Consider the following 18502-nt stretch of genomic DNA (forward strand, 5'->3'; position numbering starts at 1 on the left):
GTGTCTTGTGCCAGATGCTGTCTGGGATGGGGGGGGCATCTCATTCCAGATGTGCCGGCTTGCCATGTCTGGGACCGGCCCACAGCCAGGACACCTGGCCTCGCTGGCTGCCCTTCCATCCCTCGATTCCAGGACCCCTGAGGGTGTGATTTCACACTCGGGCACACACAAACACAGCCGCCTCGCACACTTCAGCCTGTAGGCGTACAGCATACACGCAGTGCTCAGAGCCCTCCCACACAACTTGAGGAGTGGAACATTCTGTAAAGAGGCTGTTTGGGGGCGGGGAGGGGGAGGTATGTAAAAACGGACAAGCATGTGTCTGCCCAGCTGGTGTCCATCCGGGTTTTCTGTCTCTGTCTGGGGAAGGGGTGGGTGGGCTGGAGGGTGTCCTAGGGGAGCCCACCAGAAGCCAGACTGGCATCAGCCTGAACAGATCCACTAACTGGCCCCGAAACTCTGCCTTCCTGAAGGTCAAACACCAAGTGCTGGCCCCCTGCAGGTCCTTCTCTTCTCATGGAGACAAGAGCCAGACACTCAGCAGCCACTGAACAAACATTCCAGCTCTGGCCCCCTCTCCCAAGGCTGTGTCTTGTCTGGCCTCCTCTTTCCTGCCATTGCCTCCTCCCCCTCCAGCCGGCAGTGAGGCCCAGACCTGTTTCCCAGAGGCCAGGAGGACAGAAGCCACATCTCTGCTCCCTCCTTTCAGAGGAACCTCTCCCCTTTCTCTACAAGGATCTCAAAGGGCAAGAAAGCAAAGAGGGGACCCAGGTTCTTATGCCTGGGCTGGCCACTCTATTTCAGAGAGAGCCAGGCATCCTGCTTCAAGCCCTGGGGCTCCCTGAGATCCTTCAGTGGCTCTATAGGTCTTTTACCGGCCCCACGCTCCTCCCTACTGCAGAGGCACATGTCATGCCAGATGCTATCTGGACTGTGGGAGGGGACCTACCCCCAGACAGCAGTATAGCACGGTGCACCCCAGATGGGCCCTGTAAGCAGAATGCAGTAGTGGAAACCAGACACGTTGCTGGCATCTGATGTGTAGGCAGGACCCTCTCCTTCCAGGAAGCCAGCCTGCTCCCACTGTCAGGCTGCAGCTCTCTCTTCCAGTCCTGCTGGCAGATGAGCCCTTGAAATCCTGTAAGGGAAGGGGTGATGGCCTGAGGGGTTATTGCCTATTGTCCCAATGAGGTCACAGGCTGTGACATCACAGCCACCCCTCCCTATTCCACCTCCTCTGACCTTAGTGCTCAGGACAGCCTGGAGGCCATGAGCAGAATGGAAAGGCCCCCGAACCATTGGAGCTGCCCGGGCATCTCACCCAGACTCTTTGCCAACCAACTTGGCATCAGCTTCTCCACAGCAGAATTTGTAGTCAGTGGTCAACACCTCTCCGCACCAGCCTTCCAGGTTCTTCTGAAGCTCAGAGGACATACTCGCCATTCATAAGCCACATATCCAGAAAGAGCCAAGATCCTAACCCCATCCAGACGTAAGGGTTCCAGTCCCTGGTCCTCCATCCTGAATAAGGGCTCTGTGAACAGTAATGCCACAGCCAGAGGCAGCTCATGCAGCCACCCCAGTCCCCTGTCCCAAGACTCCATCACCACCATAGACTCAGACCCCTCTAATGACTCAGGGACTGTGCTGATCGGCCCTCCCTGTCTTCTCTGGGCTGTCTTCAGAGGCTGCCTCTGGGGGTGGTGGAGGCTGCTCAGGTGCCAGGTGCAGGCCATTGATACATATTCCAGAACTTAATCAATTCATGTGCTCCCAGAGCCCCACCTACCTCACCTTCTGGCTGCTTCAGGGTTCTAGACTAGACCAACTGCATGTCAAAGGAAGGCATCCTTGCCTACAACTGTCTTCAGGATAGTGAAGGACCGAGGATCTCTTTGGTCCTGAGTGCGTGGCCAGCAGTGAAAGAGCCGGGATGGACCTGCCCCAGACTGTGCTCCCAGGTTGAGATAAGTGCACACCCTGGAGCTTCAGACTGATCCCTCCGGGAGCACCCATAGAGGCCAGGACAACAGTGTTAGCCTGGCAGTCAGGAGATATGGCTCTGGCATCCTTTACCCAGTGGCTCTGGCCAGCTGTCTCCTCCCTGGGCCTCTGCTCCCTAAGCCTCTCCCCTGTCCCCAGCACCCCTTCCTGCCACCACTGAGGCAGACAAGAAAACCCAGGGACTAGTCTCCAAGCAGCCAGAGGGTGGGATTCCTCAGCAGTGGTGGGGGTGGGGAGCGTCTCGGGCCAAGTGTGGCTCAACTCTAGTAGGAGGGAAGTCACATGCCCTACACTGCCACTTTACTCCTCTTTCTTCCTTTCCCTTCCCTTTCCCCTAAACCCTATATGCTTCTCCGTCATGAAAAGGTCATGAGCTTGCATGCAAACAATAGTCGGTTTCGAACACAAGCTCTACCATTTGGTGGCTGTGTGCCCCTGGGTGAGTCATTTAACCTCTCTGAGCCTGTTTCCTCATCTAGACACATGGAATGACAACATCTTACACGGTTTCAAGGAAGGAATGAGATGCCCTTTGAGGAGATCCTGACATGACGCCTGGCAAATACGAGGCTCTCCGCAAATGGACCTTCTTTTCCTTTCCTCTGCCAGACAGTTTTCCAGTTCCTGGACTACTCTCTTTCTATGCAAAAAGGAAACTTCGGAGTACGCTAGTTTCCAGTCAAGTATTAGGAGCTTAGGGCAGAAGTACTCCTGCCAGAGAAGGCAACACTTAGCCCACAGCGAGGCGGGGCTTGTGGGGCAGCAGGAGACATTTCTGGCTAGCTGGTAGCCTTTCTGGGCACCTCCCAAGTCACACCCTGTGCTTGACTGTCCCTACACACAAGGCTGATTCTAGAATCCGTGAAAAGATTTGCTGCTCCAGTTTGCAAAAATAGTAGTGTCTGACTTGGGGAGTGGGGAGAAGGGCAGCCAGATGTTTTCCCCAGAGAGCCATGAGCCACCACCCCCCAAAACCAGCCTCCTCCTGACCAGCCTGCTTCTCCTGCTCCAGCCTCCTCCCGGCCCCACACCCTCCCCTCCCCCATCTCAGGAACATCTGGTTCCAATCTCTTCCAGATGCTGTGGCCAAGCTGTTTTATGGCCAATCACCTCAGCTCAGCTTCCTGAAGGCCTCCCTCTATTTGGGGGAATGGTCCCTCCTCATCCCTTTCCTTGGGACCCCAGCCACCTCTTTTCCTAACATGGAGAAGAGACACAGACCAAAACCTTATGAAACTGTGAGGGTCCTTAGAGTTGGCACCTCTCCTCCTACTACCTTGGGGAGACTGTCATTCATCCAAGATTAAAAGAAAGATGTTGGCCCAGTAGGGAAGGAATAGGCAGGGGAAGAGAGGCCGAGACAGAGAGCTGGGGGCATGAGCGCATGTGGCCATGTGTATGTGTTGGGTGTGTCTGTGTATTTGCCTACACAGCAGAACACCCCACTTGTAATCTGCAGGCACCCTTTTGTGGCCACTGCCTCATTTTCCCTCCCTGCCTGCATTGAAGCAGGACTAACTTGGGGCCCCTCAGCTGGTCAGCGGCAGCTGCAGTCCAGGATTGTCCATCACCTTGTGGCTCTCTGTGGCAGCCATGAGTCTTCTAAATCCAGCCTAGGGAGGTGGGGTGTGTGTGTGTGTGTGTGTGTGTGTGTACACACCCGCACTGGTGCACGCGCACTCACTGGCACGTAGGCCTCTCTTCCTCCACCAGGTCAGATTAGAGGAACACAGGCCAGAAGGGACCTCAGGGCAGATTCCAGCCTGAGTCCTGACCCAGCTCTGACAGGCGCCTGCAGCAACCGGAGAGCCACCAACTGGACAGAGTAAGGAGAAGCAAGTTCTCTGGAGAAACCTGCTTGCGGGCCCCACCCCCACCCCCACCTCAGTTAACTGCCTTCATCCCCCACTAAGAGGACATTGGGAGCCAAATTTCCCTAAGAAGCCCAGAGCATTCACAAAAAGAAGACTAAATCCTGCACCTCTGAAGGATTCTGAAGCCCCTCTGGGGTGAGGTGGGGGTGTCCCAACCAGAGGTAGAAGGATGGGCCCTGGAAGTCACTCCCCATCCATGGAATTCTGGCCACCCAGCGCTGCCCACTATACCTTTAAAAGAAGGCTCCTTGGCATTTGTGACTCCACAGCCCCCCCTGGTGTTATTCAGGATCGAGGCGCAGCCTAGGTCAGCCAGAAGAGATGGGGAGGGGATACCCTTGAGAAGGCCAGGGGTTGAGACCAGCCTGCCCAGGTCTTACTGATTGGGTGGCCTCTGGCCTACACTAGGGGAGACAGAATAGTGGAAGGGAAGGTTCAGCTTCCAAATCAAATCCAGGCACTGTTGCCTACCAGCTGTAAGACAAGGGCAAGCCTTGTAACTTGTGCCTCAGTTTCTTCATCTGTTAAATGGGAACACTACAGAGCGGGGCCGTTGTGCAGACCACATGAGCTGCTGTGTGTGAAAGGACTTGGTCAAATGGCTGGCCCACAGTAGGACCTCAGGAAGTGGCCGTTTGCCCTTCAGCTTTCCCAGATCCCAGGAGACTGTGCCCCAAGCTCTGGATGACACATGTTCATTTGGTCCTGAGCCAGGCAGTGTCATTGAGGTGACTCTAATTTTTCTGGAGCTTTTCTACTCTGGCAGAGGATAATTTTAATAAGTCCATAATAATAGACACAGAGGTGACTCAGATCTGCAAATGAGGAGCCCTGCTGGGGAGGGGACGTTTGGGCTCTGGGGGAGGGAAATTCAGTAGCATCTGGGTCTGACACAGTGGCAGGCTGCTGCATTGGAAGGGCTCCAAACAGGGGACCTTGGTGAGGTCTCCATATTGCTACAGGTTCTCCTCTAAGAGGACTCAGTTTCCCTTTCTGCAAAGTGCAGGGTAGTACCAAAAAGACCTCCAAAGTCCCTTCCAAGCTAGAGATATGGCTCTGCTTTCTGAGCCCTGCCACCCCAGCAAGATTTCGAACACCCTCAGAGACAGTTCCAGATGTCTTGTCCTGGGGGACATCCCTTGTTGAGTTCCTCCGTGACTGTACAACCTTCCTACCCCACCCCTCCCAGAGCTCAAGGAGAGTCGGGGCTCTCAGGCCATGGTGGTTTATTGATGCAAGTCGCAAGCACAACACAGGCGGGTGTGCCCCCAGCTCAGGGGAGACAGAGGGAGAGCAGTGGGCCACCCCCCCCCCCCACAGCAATGCTGTCAGCAGAAGGGGAAAAGGCCTAGGGGCCCGTGTCCTCTCCTCCATGCATCTCACAGGGCCCCCAGACCTGCTCCATGCCACAGAGACAGCTGACCACACCACTCCCTGTGGCTATATAAGAGGCGACCAGCTGTCCCACCTGCGCTCTTACTGAGATATGGCCTTGTTGGCCTTCTGGCCCCTTCTGTACTTCATTACGGAAATCTGGCTGTCACTCTACCTGATGTCACCTCCATGATCCCCCAAACAGCTATCGGCCTCCATCCACACCTCCATCAGACCCCGACCTGGTCCGCTTATCTCAGGGGTCCACCCTTATTACCCTCATGACCCAGACTGAAGGAGGAAATAGGTGAAAACACTGGGAGGCCCAGGAAGACTTCACCAAGAACTCCCCAGGGAAGGGGCTCTCCGCCAAAAGGCTCGCGGTGGGGAGCGGACAGTGCCAGTGGGCAAGCGTGAGGTGTGGTGGCAGGGGAGCCACAGTCCAGATCACACGTGGGCACAGTGCAGTCACGGCACCGAGGCAGAGCGAGCAAAGCGCACAGTCAGGCAGGGTGCCAGGGCTCTTCTAGTTCAATGTTGGGTCCCCTCAGGGCTCGAGGAGGCCCACTTCTGGAGGACAGAGAAGGGGTACCTCTGGGTCTCAGGGGTCTCTCTCCCCCTCCTCGACCCCAGTGGCCGCCGTTGCAGACCTCAGTACTCTGAGCAAAGGAGAAGATTCGCTGGGATATTCATCATCTCCAGAGGAGAAAGGCAAAGTCCCAACAGCCCGGAGCCCCCAAAGCCAAAAGGAGAAAGACAGCCCCTTTCTAGAGGGCAGGTGGAGGGGGGGAGGGACAGCTCTCCCCATGCAGGAAGAGGGTGCTGGGGGTCAGGGAGCAGCTGGGGGGCAGAGCGGTGCAGGAGACTATGTATAGGGGGACAGGGCCAGGCCTGGAGTGGGAAGCCCCCAGGGCCAGCACATTGGGGTGGGGTGTTCTGTGAGTGGCCCTGAGTGGGGTGGGCAGGGCTGCAGAGGAGCACCCCGCAGCTCTCTGCAGCGCACCTGGGGGTGGGCAAGCCACACGTGGGCTTCGTCCAGTCAAGGCTGCTCAGCGAGAGCCCCCAGGCTGCAAGTCTCCGTGAGGTGGAGGCTGGGATGAAGCAAGAAACAGCAGGACAGGGAAACCAGGAATGGGGAAATCTCCAGAAATCTACCCTCCTTACACCAACCTGCAGAGGCTAAGAAGCCTTTCCAAGTCCACCGGGGGTGAATAGGCCACGCCTACCTAGGAAACACCCTCTGTTGACTCCAGAGCCAGGGGTGGGAAAGGGGGAGGTGGTGGCGTGGAGGGAGCGGGGGGCAAGGGAGAGAAAGCCAACTCCCTGAACCTATGCCACCCATCGCCACCCTTCCTGTCGTCTCTCCCTAGCCCCCCAGCTCCCCAGGAGTCCCTAGCGGCCCACACTGATGTTGCAGGTCTTGCAGCTGGGGTCTTTCTTGGCGTCAGCAGTGGATAGGCTCATGAGCTGGTGCCCGCTGATCTCCCCCAGGGTGCCCAGGGACAGGTCAACAGGCTCGGTATAGATGATCTCCAGGATGAGGTCCTGGGCGTGGCGGAAGATCAGCTCCCCATCCTCCACGCTGCAGGTCAGGAACTTGTTGCAGGCAATGTCCAGGAGGGGCAGGCGGTCACGGCAGAAGCGGTCCCCCAGGGAGCCCTTGGGGGCCAGCACCAGGATGGCATAGTGGTAAGCTGTGTACATACAGTAGAAGTCCGCAAAGTAGAGGTTGGTGCTGGGGTTGAAAAGGCGCTGGGCAGGGATCTGGAAGCGCCAGCGGCCGTAGGGGGAGTCCTGAGGTGGCTGGCCTGTGTTGAACTCTGTGTTGCAGCTGAAGAAGACCCCGTGGAGCATGCCGCTGGTGGGGGAGCCGTGGCTGCCACTGTTGTCCTTCAGGTAGGGCTGTAGCATGTTCCCGCAGTGGGTCCTACCCACCCCCGGGGGATCATGCCAAAGGGAAGAGAAAATGCCTCTGGTTAGCTAGGCTAAGGCTTGGCTGCTGTGTGTGGTTGAGAAGGGAGCCAGTGCAGCTCCCAGCTCTCCCACCAGCTGCCGCCTCCACCAGTCGCAAATAGAACATTCCAGAATGTAAGAGCTGGGAGAGCCCTGGAGATGAGCCGATGCAGCCCACTTCTTCACAGAGGAGAGGTCTGAACCCACCATTCGCTACCTTAAAAAGCCCTTGATGGGGCTTTCATGAAAAGCAAGGCCATCAAGATTTGGTCTTCCTGACCCCACCTCCCACCACCCCCACACCCACAAGTATCATCCTCCAGTCACAAGTGAACCCCAATTTCCCTGCCTCTGTGCCTTTGTAGTGCTCTTCCTTCTGCCTGGACTGCCTTTCCCACCTCTCTTCACCTGGCCCGGCAAACTCCTAATCATCCTTCCATCCCCAGCACAGGTGTCGCCTCCTCTCTAAAATCTTCCAGGAGCATCAGGCACTTGTATTCAACAGAACTTTGCCTACTCTGTGAAGAAACTGAATTGTACTCAGCAATCACACATACTTATTACATTCCATCTGTCTGGACTGTCCCCTGATAGACTCTGAAGTTTTCAAGACAGGGGGACTCCGCCTTTATTCATCTTTATATCGTGGCACATATGGGCCCTTTCTGTCTCTTGCTTGCTTGCTGACAGAGTAGCTTAAACTGGGCCAGTGTGCTCACCACTCACCTCACTGCCTCTCTTTAGTACAAAAATCAAAGACCCCACTAGATTCCTGCTGCCCTGGCGTAGGGCCAGAGTACCACCCACCCCAGCTGAATGTAATGACAAAGACAGTAAGACCACTAGGTTGCCTTAGCCCAGCCTTAGAAGGACATGGACTTGGGGCGGTGTCAGCAGGCCTGGGGAGGATGGGCAACCCCAGACCCAGGTTCACCCTTGACATGTCCTGGGTGTCCCAGGAGATTGGTGATTTACTGGCTCTCTGCACCTCAGCTCCCCATCTGTAGGCTGAGTGGGTTGAATCAGATCATCAGTTGGATGAAATATTTCTGGACCACAGGGCTCCTCTCTCTCTTCCCCAAAGGAAATTATACATAGGCAGTGAAGTTGAAGCTGCTCCAGTAGAATGATAGGTATGGGGTTCACCAAGCCTCACCCTAATTTTCTCGACAGCTCCTCTATACCCCCCTAAAATGCTGAGACACCTCCCTGGAGGCTCCAGGCTCTGCAGCACAGTTCGAAAACTATAGCTCTTCATGCACAGAAGCCTCTCATCCTGTGCTCCCCTCAACACCTCCCCCTAGGACCCAGGGCCTGAATTTTAGAGATGGCTGCCCTTGGCATTAAAACCCCGTGAAAGGAACTATCCCAAAGGAGGAGCAAACCTGAGATCTTATTCATCCAGGCCCATCAGCATGATTCCCCCAGGCAGCCCCATCCCTAGAGCCCTCTCCTTCCTTGGAGCCCAATCCCAAGCAGCCAGCCATCTCCCCCAGAGCCAGCACCCCCAGAGCCAGTCCATGATTAGAGGCTATAGGAACTCTGTGGGAGGATCTGGCAACGACAAGGTAGGCATGACAGCAGACAGCCAGGGCCAAACAGGCAAAGCAGAGCCTGGGAGGAAGGTGGCCCCAGCTGGGGCCACGCTGTACCTGGCATGCTGGAAGTACTCCTTGTGGTGGTTGCGGTAGAAGACAGAGAAGCGGAGCATGCGGCCTGCAATCTGCTCAGCCTTCTCCTGCAGCTGGGCCAGGTGCTCCTTGGCATAATCTGCAAGAATCCAGGCTGGTAAGCCCAGGGCCAGGCTGGGCATCACAGCCTCATCCACCCAACATTCATCCACTGCACACCCAGCATGCCAGCCCACTTCTGTCCTCAGAGCAAAAGGGGACATCAAACAGTCACAGCAATTTGGACCACATAGGAACAGGCCACGTGGCCCAGCTGGATGCTGTTTGTCCTTATCACCTCTGCACTCTCACTGCCAGAAGCTCAAGATCTCTGAGTCAGAAAGGGGCAGGGGCTGCCCAGTTAGACAGTCGTACCAGGGGCCCCAGAAGCCATAATTGCTGGCCATCCTCATGTGAAGAGGATCAGCAAGCAAAAGAAAGACTGAGAGAAGAGAATTTGAGGTCCCCTAAGGAGATTTAGGATTTTGGGCAAATGCCACAGGTAGGAGGCTATCCATAACACCCACGTGGAAGCCAGTTGTAATTATGGGGGGGGGGGCTCATGAGAAGCCTGGCAAACACTGATGTGCCTGGTTAGCCAGAGTGGGGTCTGGGGCAGTGACTGCTTCGGCACCCCGGAAAAAGCAGGGAAGGCTGGAGACAGGACGGTAAAACTGGACACATTCCCAGGGCCAAGGCCAGAGTCTGGGGCCCTCGGGCCCAGGCAGGGCTGCTGCCAGCCAAGACAGAGATTTTGTACAAGTTAGAAAAAGGTGCCCTTTCCTCCTTGCTGATGCAGCCCTGGCCAGGGTGTTGGGTTTGGCAAGAGTAGTGGTGGGGACTGGACCGCAGCCATCCCCAGCTCCCCAGTTTAAGTTAAACTCCCACTACGTGTGGAGTTCTGGGGTAAACTAAGAGGCTTTCCCCACAAGGAGTGGGAGCACCACCGGAGTGGGGTTTTTGCAGCCGAGCTAAGAAAAAGCACCACTCAAAAGAGAATGGTAACTCAAGGAGACTTAGGGCATGGGCCTTGGCAGAGGATGGAGCCAGCAGCCTCAGAGGCCCGGGGCTAAGAATGTTCCCTACCCCTTCCTTGTGACAGAGAGAGATCTGGAGCACTTCTCACTATGGACACCAGAAGAGTGGAATATTTGTAGGGCAGATCCTGGGTCCTCCATGACCAGGTTCACATTAAGCACAGTGTTTGTTCATGCCACAATTTTCCAACCAAATTCTAAGAGGGTTTGCAGGACCCCTGAGTAGGGGTCATGTTCCCAGGCTAAGTGGAGGCTCAAGTAAGCAAATGGGATTATTACTATTACCTACTGAGCATCCATCTACCGATGATGGATAAATAAAGTGTGGTCTATACATACAATGGGATGTTATTCAGCCTTAAAAGAAGGACGTTGTGACACATGCTCAACATGGATGATCCTTGAGGATATGATGCTAAGTGAAATAATGGAGCTAATGCTCCAGTCACAGGACAAATGCTGCGTGATTCTCCTCACATGAGATACGGAGAGTAGTCAAAGTTACAGAGATAGAAAATGAAATGGGGGTTGCCAAAAGCTGAAGGGAGGAGGGAAGGGGAGCTGTGGTGCAGTGGGGATAGACCTTCAGCCTGGGAAGATGAAAAATACCTGAAGATCATTTGCACACTAATGTGAACATACTTAAATACTACTTAACCTTTCACTGGTTAAAATGGGAAATTTTGTGTTTGTGTGTATTTTACCACAATTCAAGAAAGTATGCTTGCCTCAAGCCAGAAAAGTAACTCCATCACTGTATGGAAGTGGTATTGCCCACATGATTAGTAGTGCTGACGTGTCAGACTGCGGGCTTGGTGGGGGCCCGTTTGAATCTCGTCCACCTGTGCCTCCCTGGTGGCCTAAGCATGGTGCCTTGGGACAGCAGGTGTTCAGAAGTGTCTGCTGGGTTAAGACAAAGCCCCCTCCCGACCGACCGTAACTCAAGCAGATGTGGGAAAGCAGCGGGACAGCAGGGTCTCACCCCCGGTGCAGAACTCGACCGTCTCGCTCCAGCCGGACACCAGGTACTCCCCGTCACTCTGCTTCACGGCGGTCTGCACGGCCACGCTGTACTCTGTGCGGGGGCTCAGGAACCAGTGGCCTCTCACTGTCATGGGCAGTGGCACGGCCTTGGCCACAAGCTTGGTAGGGACATCCTGAGAAACGGGATGCAGAGAGCCAAGAGTCAAACTGGGGGGTCACGCCCAACCTTGGCATTCCACCAGGCCACACACTCCCCAGATGGCCCCTATGCCGCCTGAGGAGGGCCAAGATCTCCAAGATTCAATGGCTCAGTGCCCTGGCCACCATTTTCCTGTGGAAGCAAGCAGTGGCCATTGGGAAAGCCGCTCAGATGCCCCCCAGCCTCCACCCCTCCGTAACGCCCCCTGATGCCCATTCTCTTGGGAACTAAGGAGAAAGGCCACGGGGGCGGAGGCCGAAAAGTTGAGGGCGGCGAGACCTCCGTTTTTCGAGGGAGACTTCGAGAGCTCTGCACACTGCAGTGCCGTCTCCACGGCAACGGCAAATGCTGAGAGCCAGGGAGGAAGGGAAAATATGCCTTATTCTTTGGGGGGGAGGGTTAAGGGGGTGGTGTTGAACATTCACGTCACCGTGGCAACTGGCCTGCCAAAAGACACCCAGATCGGGAGAGCCAGTTCCAAAGAGAGAGAGGGTGAGTAACCCACATGATGCAGTCGTCGTGGGAACCAGCTCCTTCCCACCTCACTCTTCCCCCTTCCTCTCTGCCAGCTTGAGAAGATGGGAGCCTTCTTCCCACCCACCCCCACACCCGCTTTAACCCAGGGAAAGGACACCCCAGCCAGCAGAGGACTCTCCCATGTTGCTCTCGTCAACCTAGCCACCAAGAGGCCAGAGGGGCAGAGAGGATTACAGGGGCCCAAGAGCGGTCACTTAGGACTGAGCAAAGGGTCCCAGCCCTGCCCATAGCCCATGTTGCCCACATGGTCAACAACAAAGCGGCTTCCTGAGTTGGGGGCTTTGTCGTAGCCTTTTTGACGCCAGCCCCAGGTGTGATGTCTATGGCCCCCCTCGGGTTTTCCCGCTCGGTCTAAAGCCCCAGTCATGCTGCCGATAATGGTGTTCACGGTGACTGGGCCCCAAGCCAGACACTACGCAAACATTACCTCACTGAAGCCTCTCACAAGCTGCGGGGGCTGGCATTATTCTTCCCTTTTTATCAGTGAAGGGACTTGGGCTCAGAGAGCCTCAATAACCTTCCTAAGATTACACAGTGAAGACCGCCTGGGTTTGGACCAGACCTGTCTGACTCCTGACTATCACCCACAAGCATTCCATTACCCTGCTTCCTTCAAGGAGGTGATGAGCCAGATGCCCCCTGCACCCCCTCCACTCACCCGATGCTTGAACTTGTTGGAGTTCTTGTTCTCCTTCTTGTTCAGGTCAATGAAGTAATGGGTGACCCTCTCCAGGTCACTGTTCTCCATGGACCAGGAGATGCGGAAGGAGTCACAGGTGATGTTGTTGACCTCGATGCTGTGGGGTGTGGACAGCAGCTCCATGCTCCCCTCTGGCTTGGCTCCTGTGGGGACTGAGGGGAGAGGAAGCATTAGCCCCTTCCTCCACACCAGAGTTTTCTGGAATGTCTTGCTCCCAACATCCCTTGCAAGCTGGAACCTTGGGAAGCCATTGATTGCACCTGCCTCATGCCATCTGACGGGGAGATTGCACGCAAAGATGGAGAGGTAGGATGGAAGGTGGGATGGGGTGTCCCCCACCCCTGGGGCAGGGCTTTTGGCCCTCCTCAGAGGGGTCTGCCGAGCAGACGGCACCTGACAGGTGGTTGAGGCAGTGGGAATGCTGCAAATGCCGGGCAGGACAGATTCACAGCAGATGGAGCCGAGGAGGGGGGCCCTCAGCCAGCAGGCGTGAAAAGAGAAAGGGGTGGGGGTGGAGAGAACCGTATGAGGCGGTGTAAGAGGCAGGAAGCACCCACTGAGGAGACCTGTGTGAGGGTTGAGGTGGGCAGAGGGCCCTGGCCGGCAAGAGGCCAAGGGTGCCAGGTTGTTCAGGTTCAGGCTTCCCTCCTAGCCTAGGGGTGACTAGGGGAGGGTCACCAAGCCTCAGGGCTGGGAGTCCAAAGCACCACAGAGATGCATGTGGATATACCAGTGGTGGGTGGGGGCAATGTGGGCCAGAGCTCTTCTTCCACCTGTGACTGTTCAACTATCACTCTTTCCTTTCAGCTGATCCTCTGTTGCTTGACACGTTTGCATAATTCCTTTTACCTTTGGCATCTAGGACAGGCCAATATGTGGTGATGATTGCCTGAGCATCATCTCCTGCAACCCTCACAATAGGTAGGGACTAATATTATCCCCATTTTACAGATGAGGTCACTGAGGTTGGGGGGGTACTAAGATGCCAGAGGTCATGCAGCTAGACAGTGATTTGAACTCATATCTGACTCCAGAGCCCAAGCTCTTTATCATTAAGCAAAGGTTGTATCCCCTCATGTGAGTGTGTAAGTGTGTGTGTGTGTGTGTGTGTATGCATGTTGTGTGGGTGAAATGTGTGGCATCTGTATATGCGTAGGTGTATATGGTGTTATTGCCATTTATTTTTCTTTTTTTCTTTTTTTAATTTTTCTTCCTTCTATCCTTCCCTTTCAAGTAACCACATTTTCTCTCACCTTCCTCTTCTCTTACCCCATGGCTTCTACTCGAGGCTGTTCTTCCAGGTATGAAAGGACCACACCGCTGGCACTCACCTGTGCTTCAGCGAGGAAGAACCGATTCTGCCCTTGACTGTGGCCTGGATCACGAGCTCTGGGGAACAGGGTGGGGGAGGGACCAGGAGGGGCGGGGCTGTGTCTGGGACAAGAACATGAACGTGGGTTGGACTTGCTCCTGGGCATTTGCTTAATGCCCCGTGGAGCTCATGCTTTCCTAGTTCTTTCTCAAGCCCCGTCCCAGCACACCTCAGCTTTCTGGAATGTTGTTTCCTTTCCTCCCGCTTCAACTTCTTCTCCTCTCTTTGCCCAGGCACTAAGGGTGAGGGTACCTTGTGCCTTCGAAAGCAGGTACTTCTATTTATAGCTTCCAGAAGATCCAACCCACACTTGCCTGTCAGTTAAGCCTGTTGTGAGCCTGGTACCTCTAAATTCATCCGTGGGCTGCCTGAGTGACAGGCATAGGGGGAAGGATATGGGTGACGGCCTTTACCTGTTCTGGGGTGTCCCTTGAGCCCTTGCTTCACCTTGGCTTCCTATCCTAAAGCATGAGCCTGCCTGTTGTGAAGTTCAGCCAAATGTCAGTGGCTTGTGTGCAGAGAATCCTACGGTAAACAAGCATGGGGGTGCTATCTGGTCCACCCCAAAATAAAGCAGAATAGGATGGGGAAACAACTGTATGATAATAAACCAGTTTACAATTCACGGGGACAGATGTGGAGACTTGGGGAGTTGCCATCCTCTGGGCTCCCAGTGAGGAGCTCCCCAGGAAGACACATGCATGCACCCACATGCACATACACACGTGCACCGACACGACAAACCAACATAGACACACTCCCACCCCAGAGAGGGCCTGAGTGACCACCTCCCACCCACACGGGATTCAGTTGATGCCTACCCCACAGGGGGGTACCTATTCCTGCCTCAGTATTCCTCTCCTTAGAGTCTCCCCCAGAGACAGGGGTAGCCATGTTTGGGGGGGGTCCAGGACCCGGTTCATCCTCTCCTTTCTACAGTTCTAGAAGAGCTGAGGTTACTCCCCGGTGCTCACTTGGGAGAGTGGTCGTGAATGACACTTTGGAGAACAGCAAAGCCAGAGTGGGCTGAGGGTGGGTGTGAGCCCCAGTTCTCTAAGGCCAGGTGAGTGGGGAAGGTGAGGGTGTGAGGGACAGGTTGAGACAGCACCTGAGAAACACCCACACTGCCAATTCAAGCATTTACACACCCACACTCAGGCAGGCACATGAGTGCACACGCATACACACATGCACCAAATGTGCCCACCCGCACCTGCCACACAGGGCTGCACATACCTTCTCAGACATTCTCGGTCCCATGCACTTACCTACGCATTCTGGTACCTCTACCACCTTCCTTTTTTTTTTTTTTTTTAAATTTCTTTTTTAATTTTTATTTATGATAGTCACAGAGAGAGAGAGAGAGAGGCAGAGACACAGGCAGAGGGAGAAGCAGGCTCCATGCACCGGGAGCCCGATGTGGGATTCGATCCCAGGTCTCCAGGATCGCGCCCTGGGCCAAAGGCAGGCGCCAAACCGCTGCGCCACCCAGGGATCCCCCTCTACCACCTTCCACGTTTTAAGAATGTCCCACAGTTTTCCTTCTACAAGCTGTCACCTCCACGTAGACCCACACATGTTAAAGTCCACAGGCTCACACACACATATGCACACACACCTTCTCGCAAGCCATATTTGGGTAAAAAAGAAAGCCACAGGCACCAAGATGCACGTGTGCTACCTCCACAGATGGCGTACAACCCATACATCAGCTTGCACACACATGTACATTCACACACATGTCAACCTCTGCCCATATTCTGATATCCTCTCTCAGATCTTCTTCAAGATCAAAGACCTGGACTTTGAAAATGTGGTTTGTCCCTAGCCACACTCTGCCAGCCCTGATCCCTCACATGCCAACAGGTTTGCACACCTACGTGGGTCTGCCCACACTTTCCACCTACCTCCCCGTTTCTGCTCTGCAGTTGGCCCTCCCCACATAGAAACCTTTGGTTACATGCACTCCCTCCCTCAACATGTACTCCCACACACATGACAAGTGATGTGTCCACCACAGAAATATACTGCCTCGCACTGCCCCCACCCACATAAGCCAGAGGCTACTCAGATAAGTGATCCCTCCACACATGCACCTCATGTGTACAGGAAACATATGTCCCTAAACATGCCACACGGCAGTGGAAACCCACACAAGAGCATAAGTGCGTGCATACAGAACTATCTACGCAAGCAAACCTCCAGTCTCCTCGCAAGCGTGCATCCATGCCGTACACGCCGACACCCTTCACCCACCCAGAAAAGCCACCCCAAAAAAGCCACCCGCGAGCCACGGGGAAATCTTCCCCCACCCCGCTGTCCCTGTGGGCATCACTGACTGCAGCAGAATGGTCACGGGGTGACTAACTGTGGTGCCCCAGGGACTGGATCCAGCTGTTAATCCCTCTGCCAAGGCCCTGGGGGGGACAGGGGACAGGGAACAAGGTCGTTGGCCCTGGTAGTCCAGGTGGGCACCACGGGCAGTGGCAGGCCCCTGGTGCCCCCAGCAACTAGCCCCTTGCCACCTGAGTCCCTCTCAGTATTGACAGCAGGATGCTCTGGGGAGGAAGGGCACTCACCTGGCTCCACTGGGCTCTGCAGAGGACGACCTGGAAGGGAGGAAAGGGAGAGACCTCTGGGTGGATGTGCTCCCCCGGGGAGAGGGGCAGCGGCGACGCCTGGGTCACAGGCAGCGGCGCGCGCTCGCTCCTCTCGTTCCTGTCGAGGCCGCCAGAGAGGCTTCTTCCATGCCCCGCAGGCAGCTCCTGCCCGGCTCCGCAGCGCACCGCTGCTGCCCCCCTGCCCCCGGAGAGGCGATGTTCCCGGCCGTGCGCAAGGAGAGGCAAGAGCGAAATCAAAGCAGCGTGGAGAGAGAGAGAGAGAGAGAGAGAGAGAGAGGCAGAGAAGGCGAGGAAGAACGAGAGAGCCAGACCGAATCTGGCTCCACCAATGGGATCAGTGGCTGCCCAGCGTCAGGTGACAATAAGCAAGCTTGGTCCCTGCTCGCCCGGGCTGGTGGGAGGGGAAAGGGCAGAGGGTCTCCCAGGAAGCTCCGCTGATGTCCTCAGAGTCAGGGACGGTGGCTGCCACTTTTCCCCTGTTCTTCCAGGACAAGCTGCCCTCCAAAGAAGTCCCTCCAACACACCTCTATTTGGAAATCTCTCACTTGAATGCAGCCCCTAAACTTTAGGATGCTGGGAAAGGGGTGGGGCGGAGTCCAGAGGCTTGGGAGCCCAAAACAAGGATCCTAACTGGGGGAAGGGAAAGGGGGCTGCAACAGGAAAGGGTCCAGTTGGGGGCATGAGGGGGTTCCATCTTCAGTCTGGATTCTCTCCTCGGGGACTTTGGCTGACCCATGACTCCATTTTCTTATCAACTCTATCAACTGATACTAGACCTGCAGCCCAAGGGATCCCCAATCATCTAGGGAGAGTCCTCTGGCTGCGCAGGTGTCCCCAGGAAAAGAGACGGGGGAGAGAGAGAGGTTGTAGGGCAGAGAAGGGTGTGTAGAGGCAAGAAAGTGGGGGTGGGAAAAACACACAGAGAGCTTGGAGTGTTCTCATCCCAACCAACCATCTGGGCTAGAGAGAGTACTATCTGCTCTTATTGACAAGTGGCTTTTCTACCACCAAATGAAAACGCCAGGGATGCCACTGTGAAGAGCACTCAAGGAAATTTGAATCAAACAACAGCAGTGACAAGGAGTGTGCACAGTGTGGGAAAAGCATGGGCTTTACAGCCAGGCAGATATGGTTAAAATTTTTGTTCTATCACTTTCTAGCTGAGTGATCTTGGACAAGTTACTCGACCTCTCAGAGCTTCTATTTCTTCATCTGCCAAATGAGATAAATACTGGATGACAAATTATGTAAATCACTAAGGCTATGGGCTTGGTACACAAGAAGGATCCAGACACCCATCAGAACTGTTGTCATTGCCGTCATTATTGATAGCGTCAATAATGCCTGCAAGGATTCCACAGTTTTTTGTTTTTTTTAGGGGAGAGGAAGGTGCATGTAGAGAACAAGAAATAATTAAATGGCAGGGTGCCCATAAAGATTTGGAGAAGGAAGAGTCAGAACTAGCTTGAATATAGACAGAGCACAGCCAAGAGGGGACCGTGGAAGCAGGAGCCCGGTGTGGGGTGGGGTGGGGAGGACAGATCACACAGGTCCTGGCTGATGGCCTCAGAGTACCATAGAAGGCATGAGCTGAGTGCAAGGGACACTCACCAAGAGGACTCGGGGGCTGCAGACATCGGCAGGTGGCAAAAGGTAGAGGAGGTGACAGTGGACAGAACGTAAATATTTTACAGAAAGCAAGGACAAGCAGAAGCCAATCCTTCCCAAATGGGTGTGGAGAACCTGAGCAAGTTGGGTCAGATCCTGAACCATGGAATGCAGTGTGGTGCGTTACACTGAGACAGGATTAAGCACTCCCTGGGCCAAACATAAGCAGGTCCCGCCTCTCGCACACCTACACTAAAATGTTGCAACTCTGAAAGGATGCAAAACGTAATCTCACGGTTATGGCCAGCACCAGCCATCTGGACCCAAACCTGACCCTACAACTAACCCAAGGGGTGGTGAGAAAAAGTCAGGTTCTCTGCAACTCGGTTTCCCTCTTAAAAGGAAGACGTGTTCTAGCACACCTCTGCCTCCCACCTTCCCAGGATGGCATGCGGAGTCCGCATGAGATCATGTGTCCCAAGGGTGAACAGCAGCTATCTGAATGTGCTTTTGTGGAGATGTGTGATAGCCTCAGGTAAAGGCACAGACTGCGGCCGGGCTTCTGCTGT

At 55.0% G+C, this 18502-nt stretch overlaps 1 protein-coding gene across 2 annotated transcripts; it reads right to left on the reverse strand.

Annotated features, from left to right (window-relative positions):
- Positions 1–5087: 5087 nt before the first annotated feature.
- Positions 5088–18085, reverse strand: PHYHIP (phytanoyl-CoA 2-hydroxylase interacting protein). 2 transcript variants are annotated; one of them, XM_055300265.1, is made up of 6 exons: positions 17937–18085; positions 16284–16313; positions 12291–12484; positions 10895–11069; positions 8858–8975; positions 5088–7179 (listed from the first exon to the last, which is right to left on the reverse strand). In XM_055300265.1, exons 3-6 carry the CDS (start codon positions 12453–12455, stop codon positions 6645–6647), a joined length of 993 nt encoding a protein of 330 aa, XP_055156240.1. In that variant the 5' UTR covers positions 12456–12484; positions 16284–16313; positions 17937–18085; the 3' UTR covers positions 5088–6644. The 2 variants fall into 2 exon arrangements, with proteins under 2 accessions (XP_055156240.1, XP_055156241.1); XM_055300266.1 differs by lacking the exon at positions 17937–18085 and adding an exon at positions 16637–17140.
- Between the last annotated feature and the right edge of the window lie 417 nt (positions 18086–18502).

Source organism: Nyctereutes procyonoides, unplaced genomic scaffold (genome assembly GCF_905146905.1).
Source record: "Nyctereutes procyonoides isolate TBG_1078 unplaced genomic scaffold, NYPRO_anot_genome, whole genome shotgun sequence".
NCBI classification, from domain to species: domain Eukaryota; kingdom Metazoa; phylum Chordata; class Mammalia; order Carnivora; family Canidae; genus Nyctereutes; species Nyctereutes procyonoides.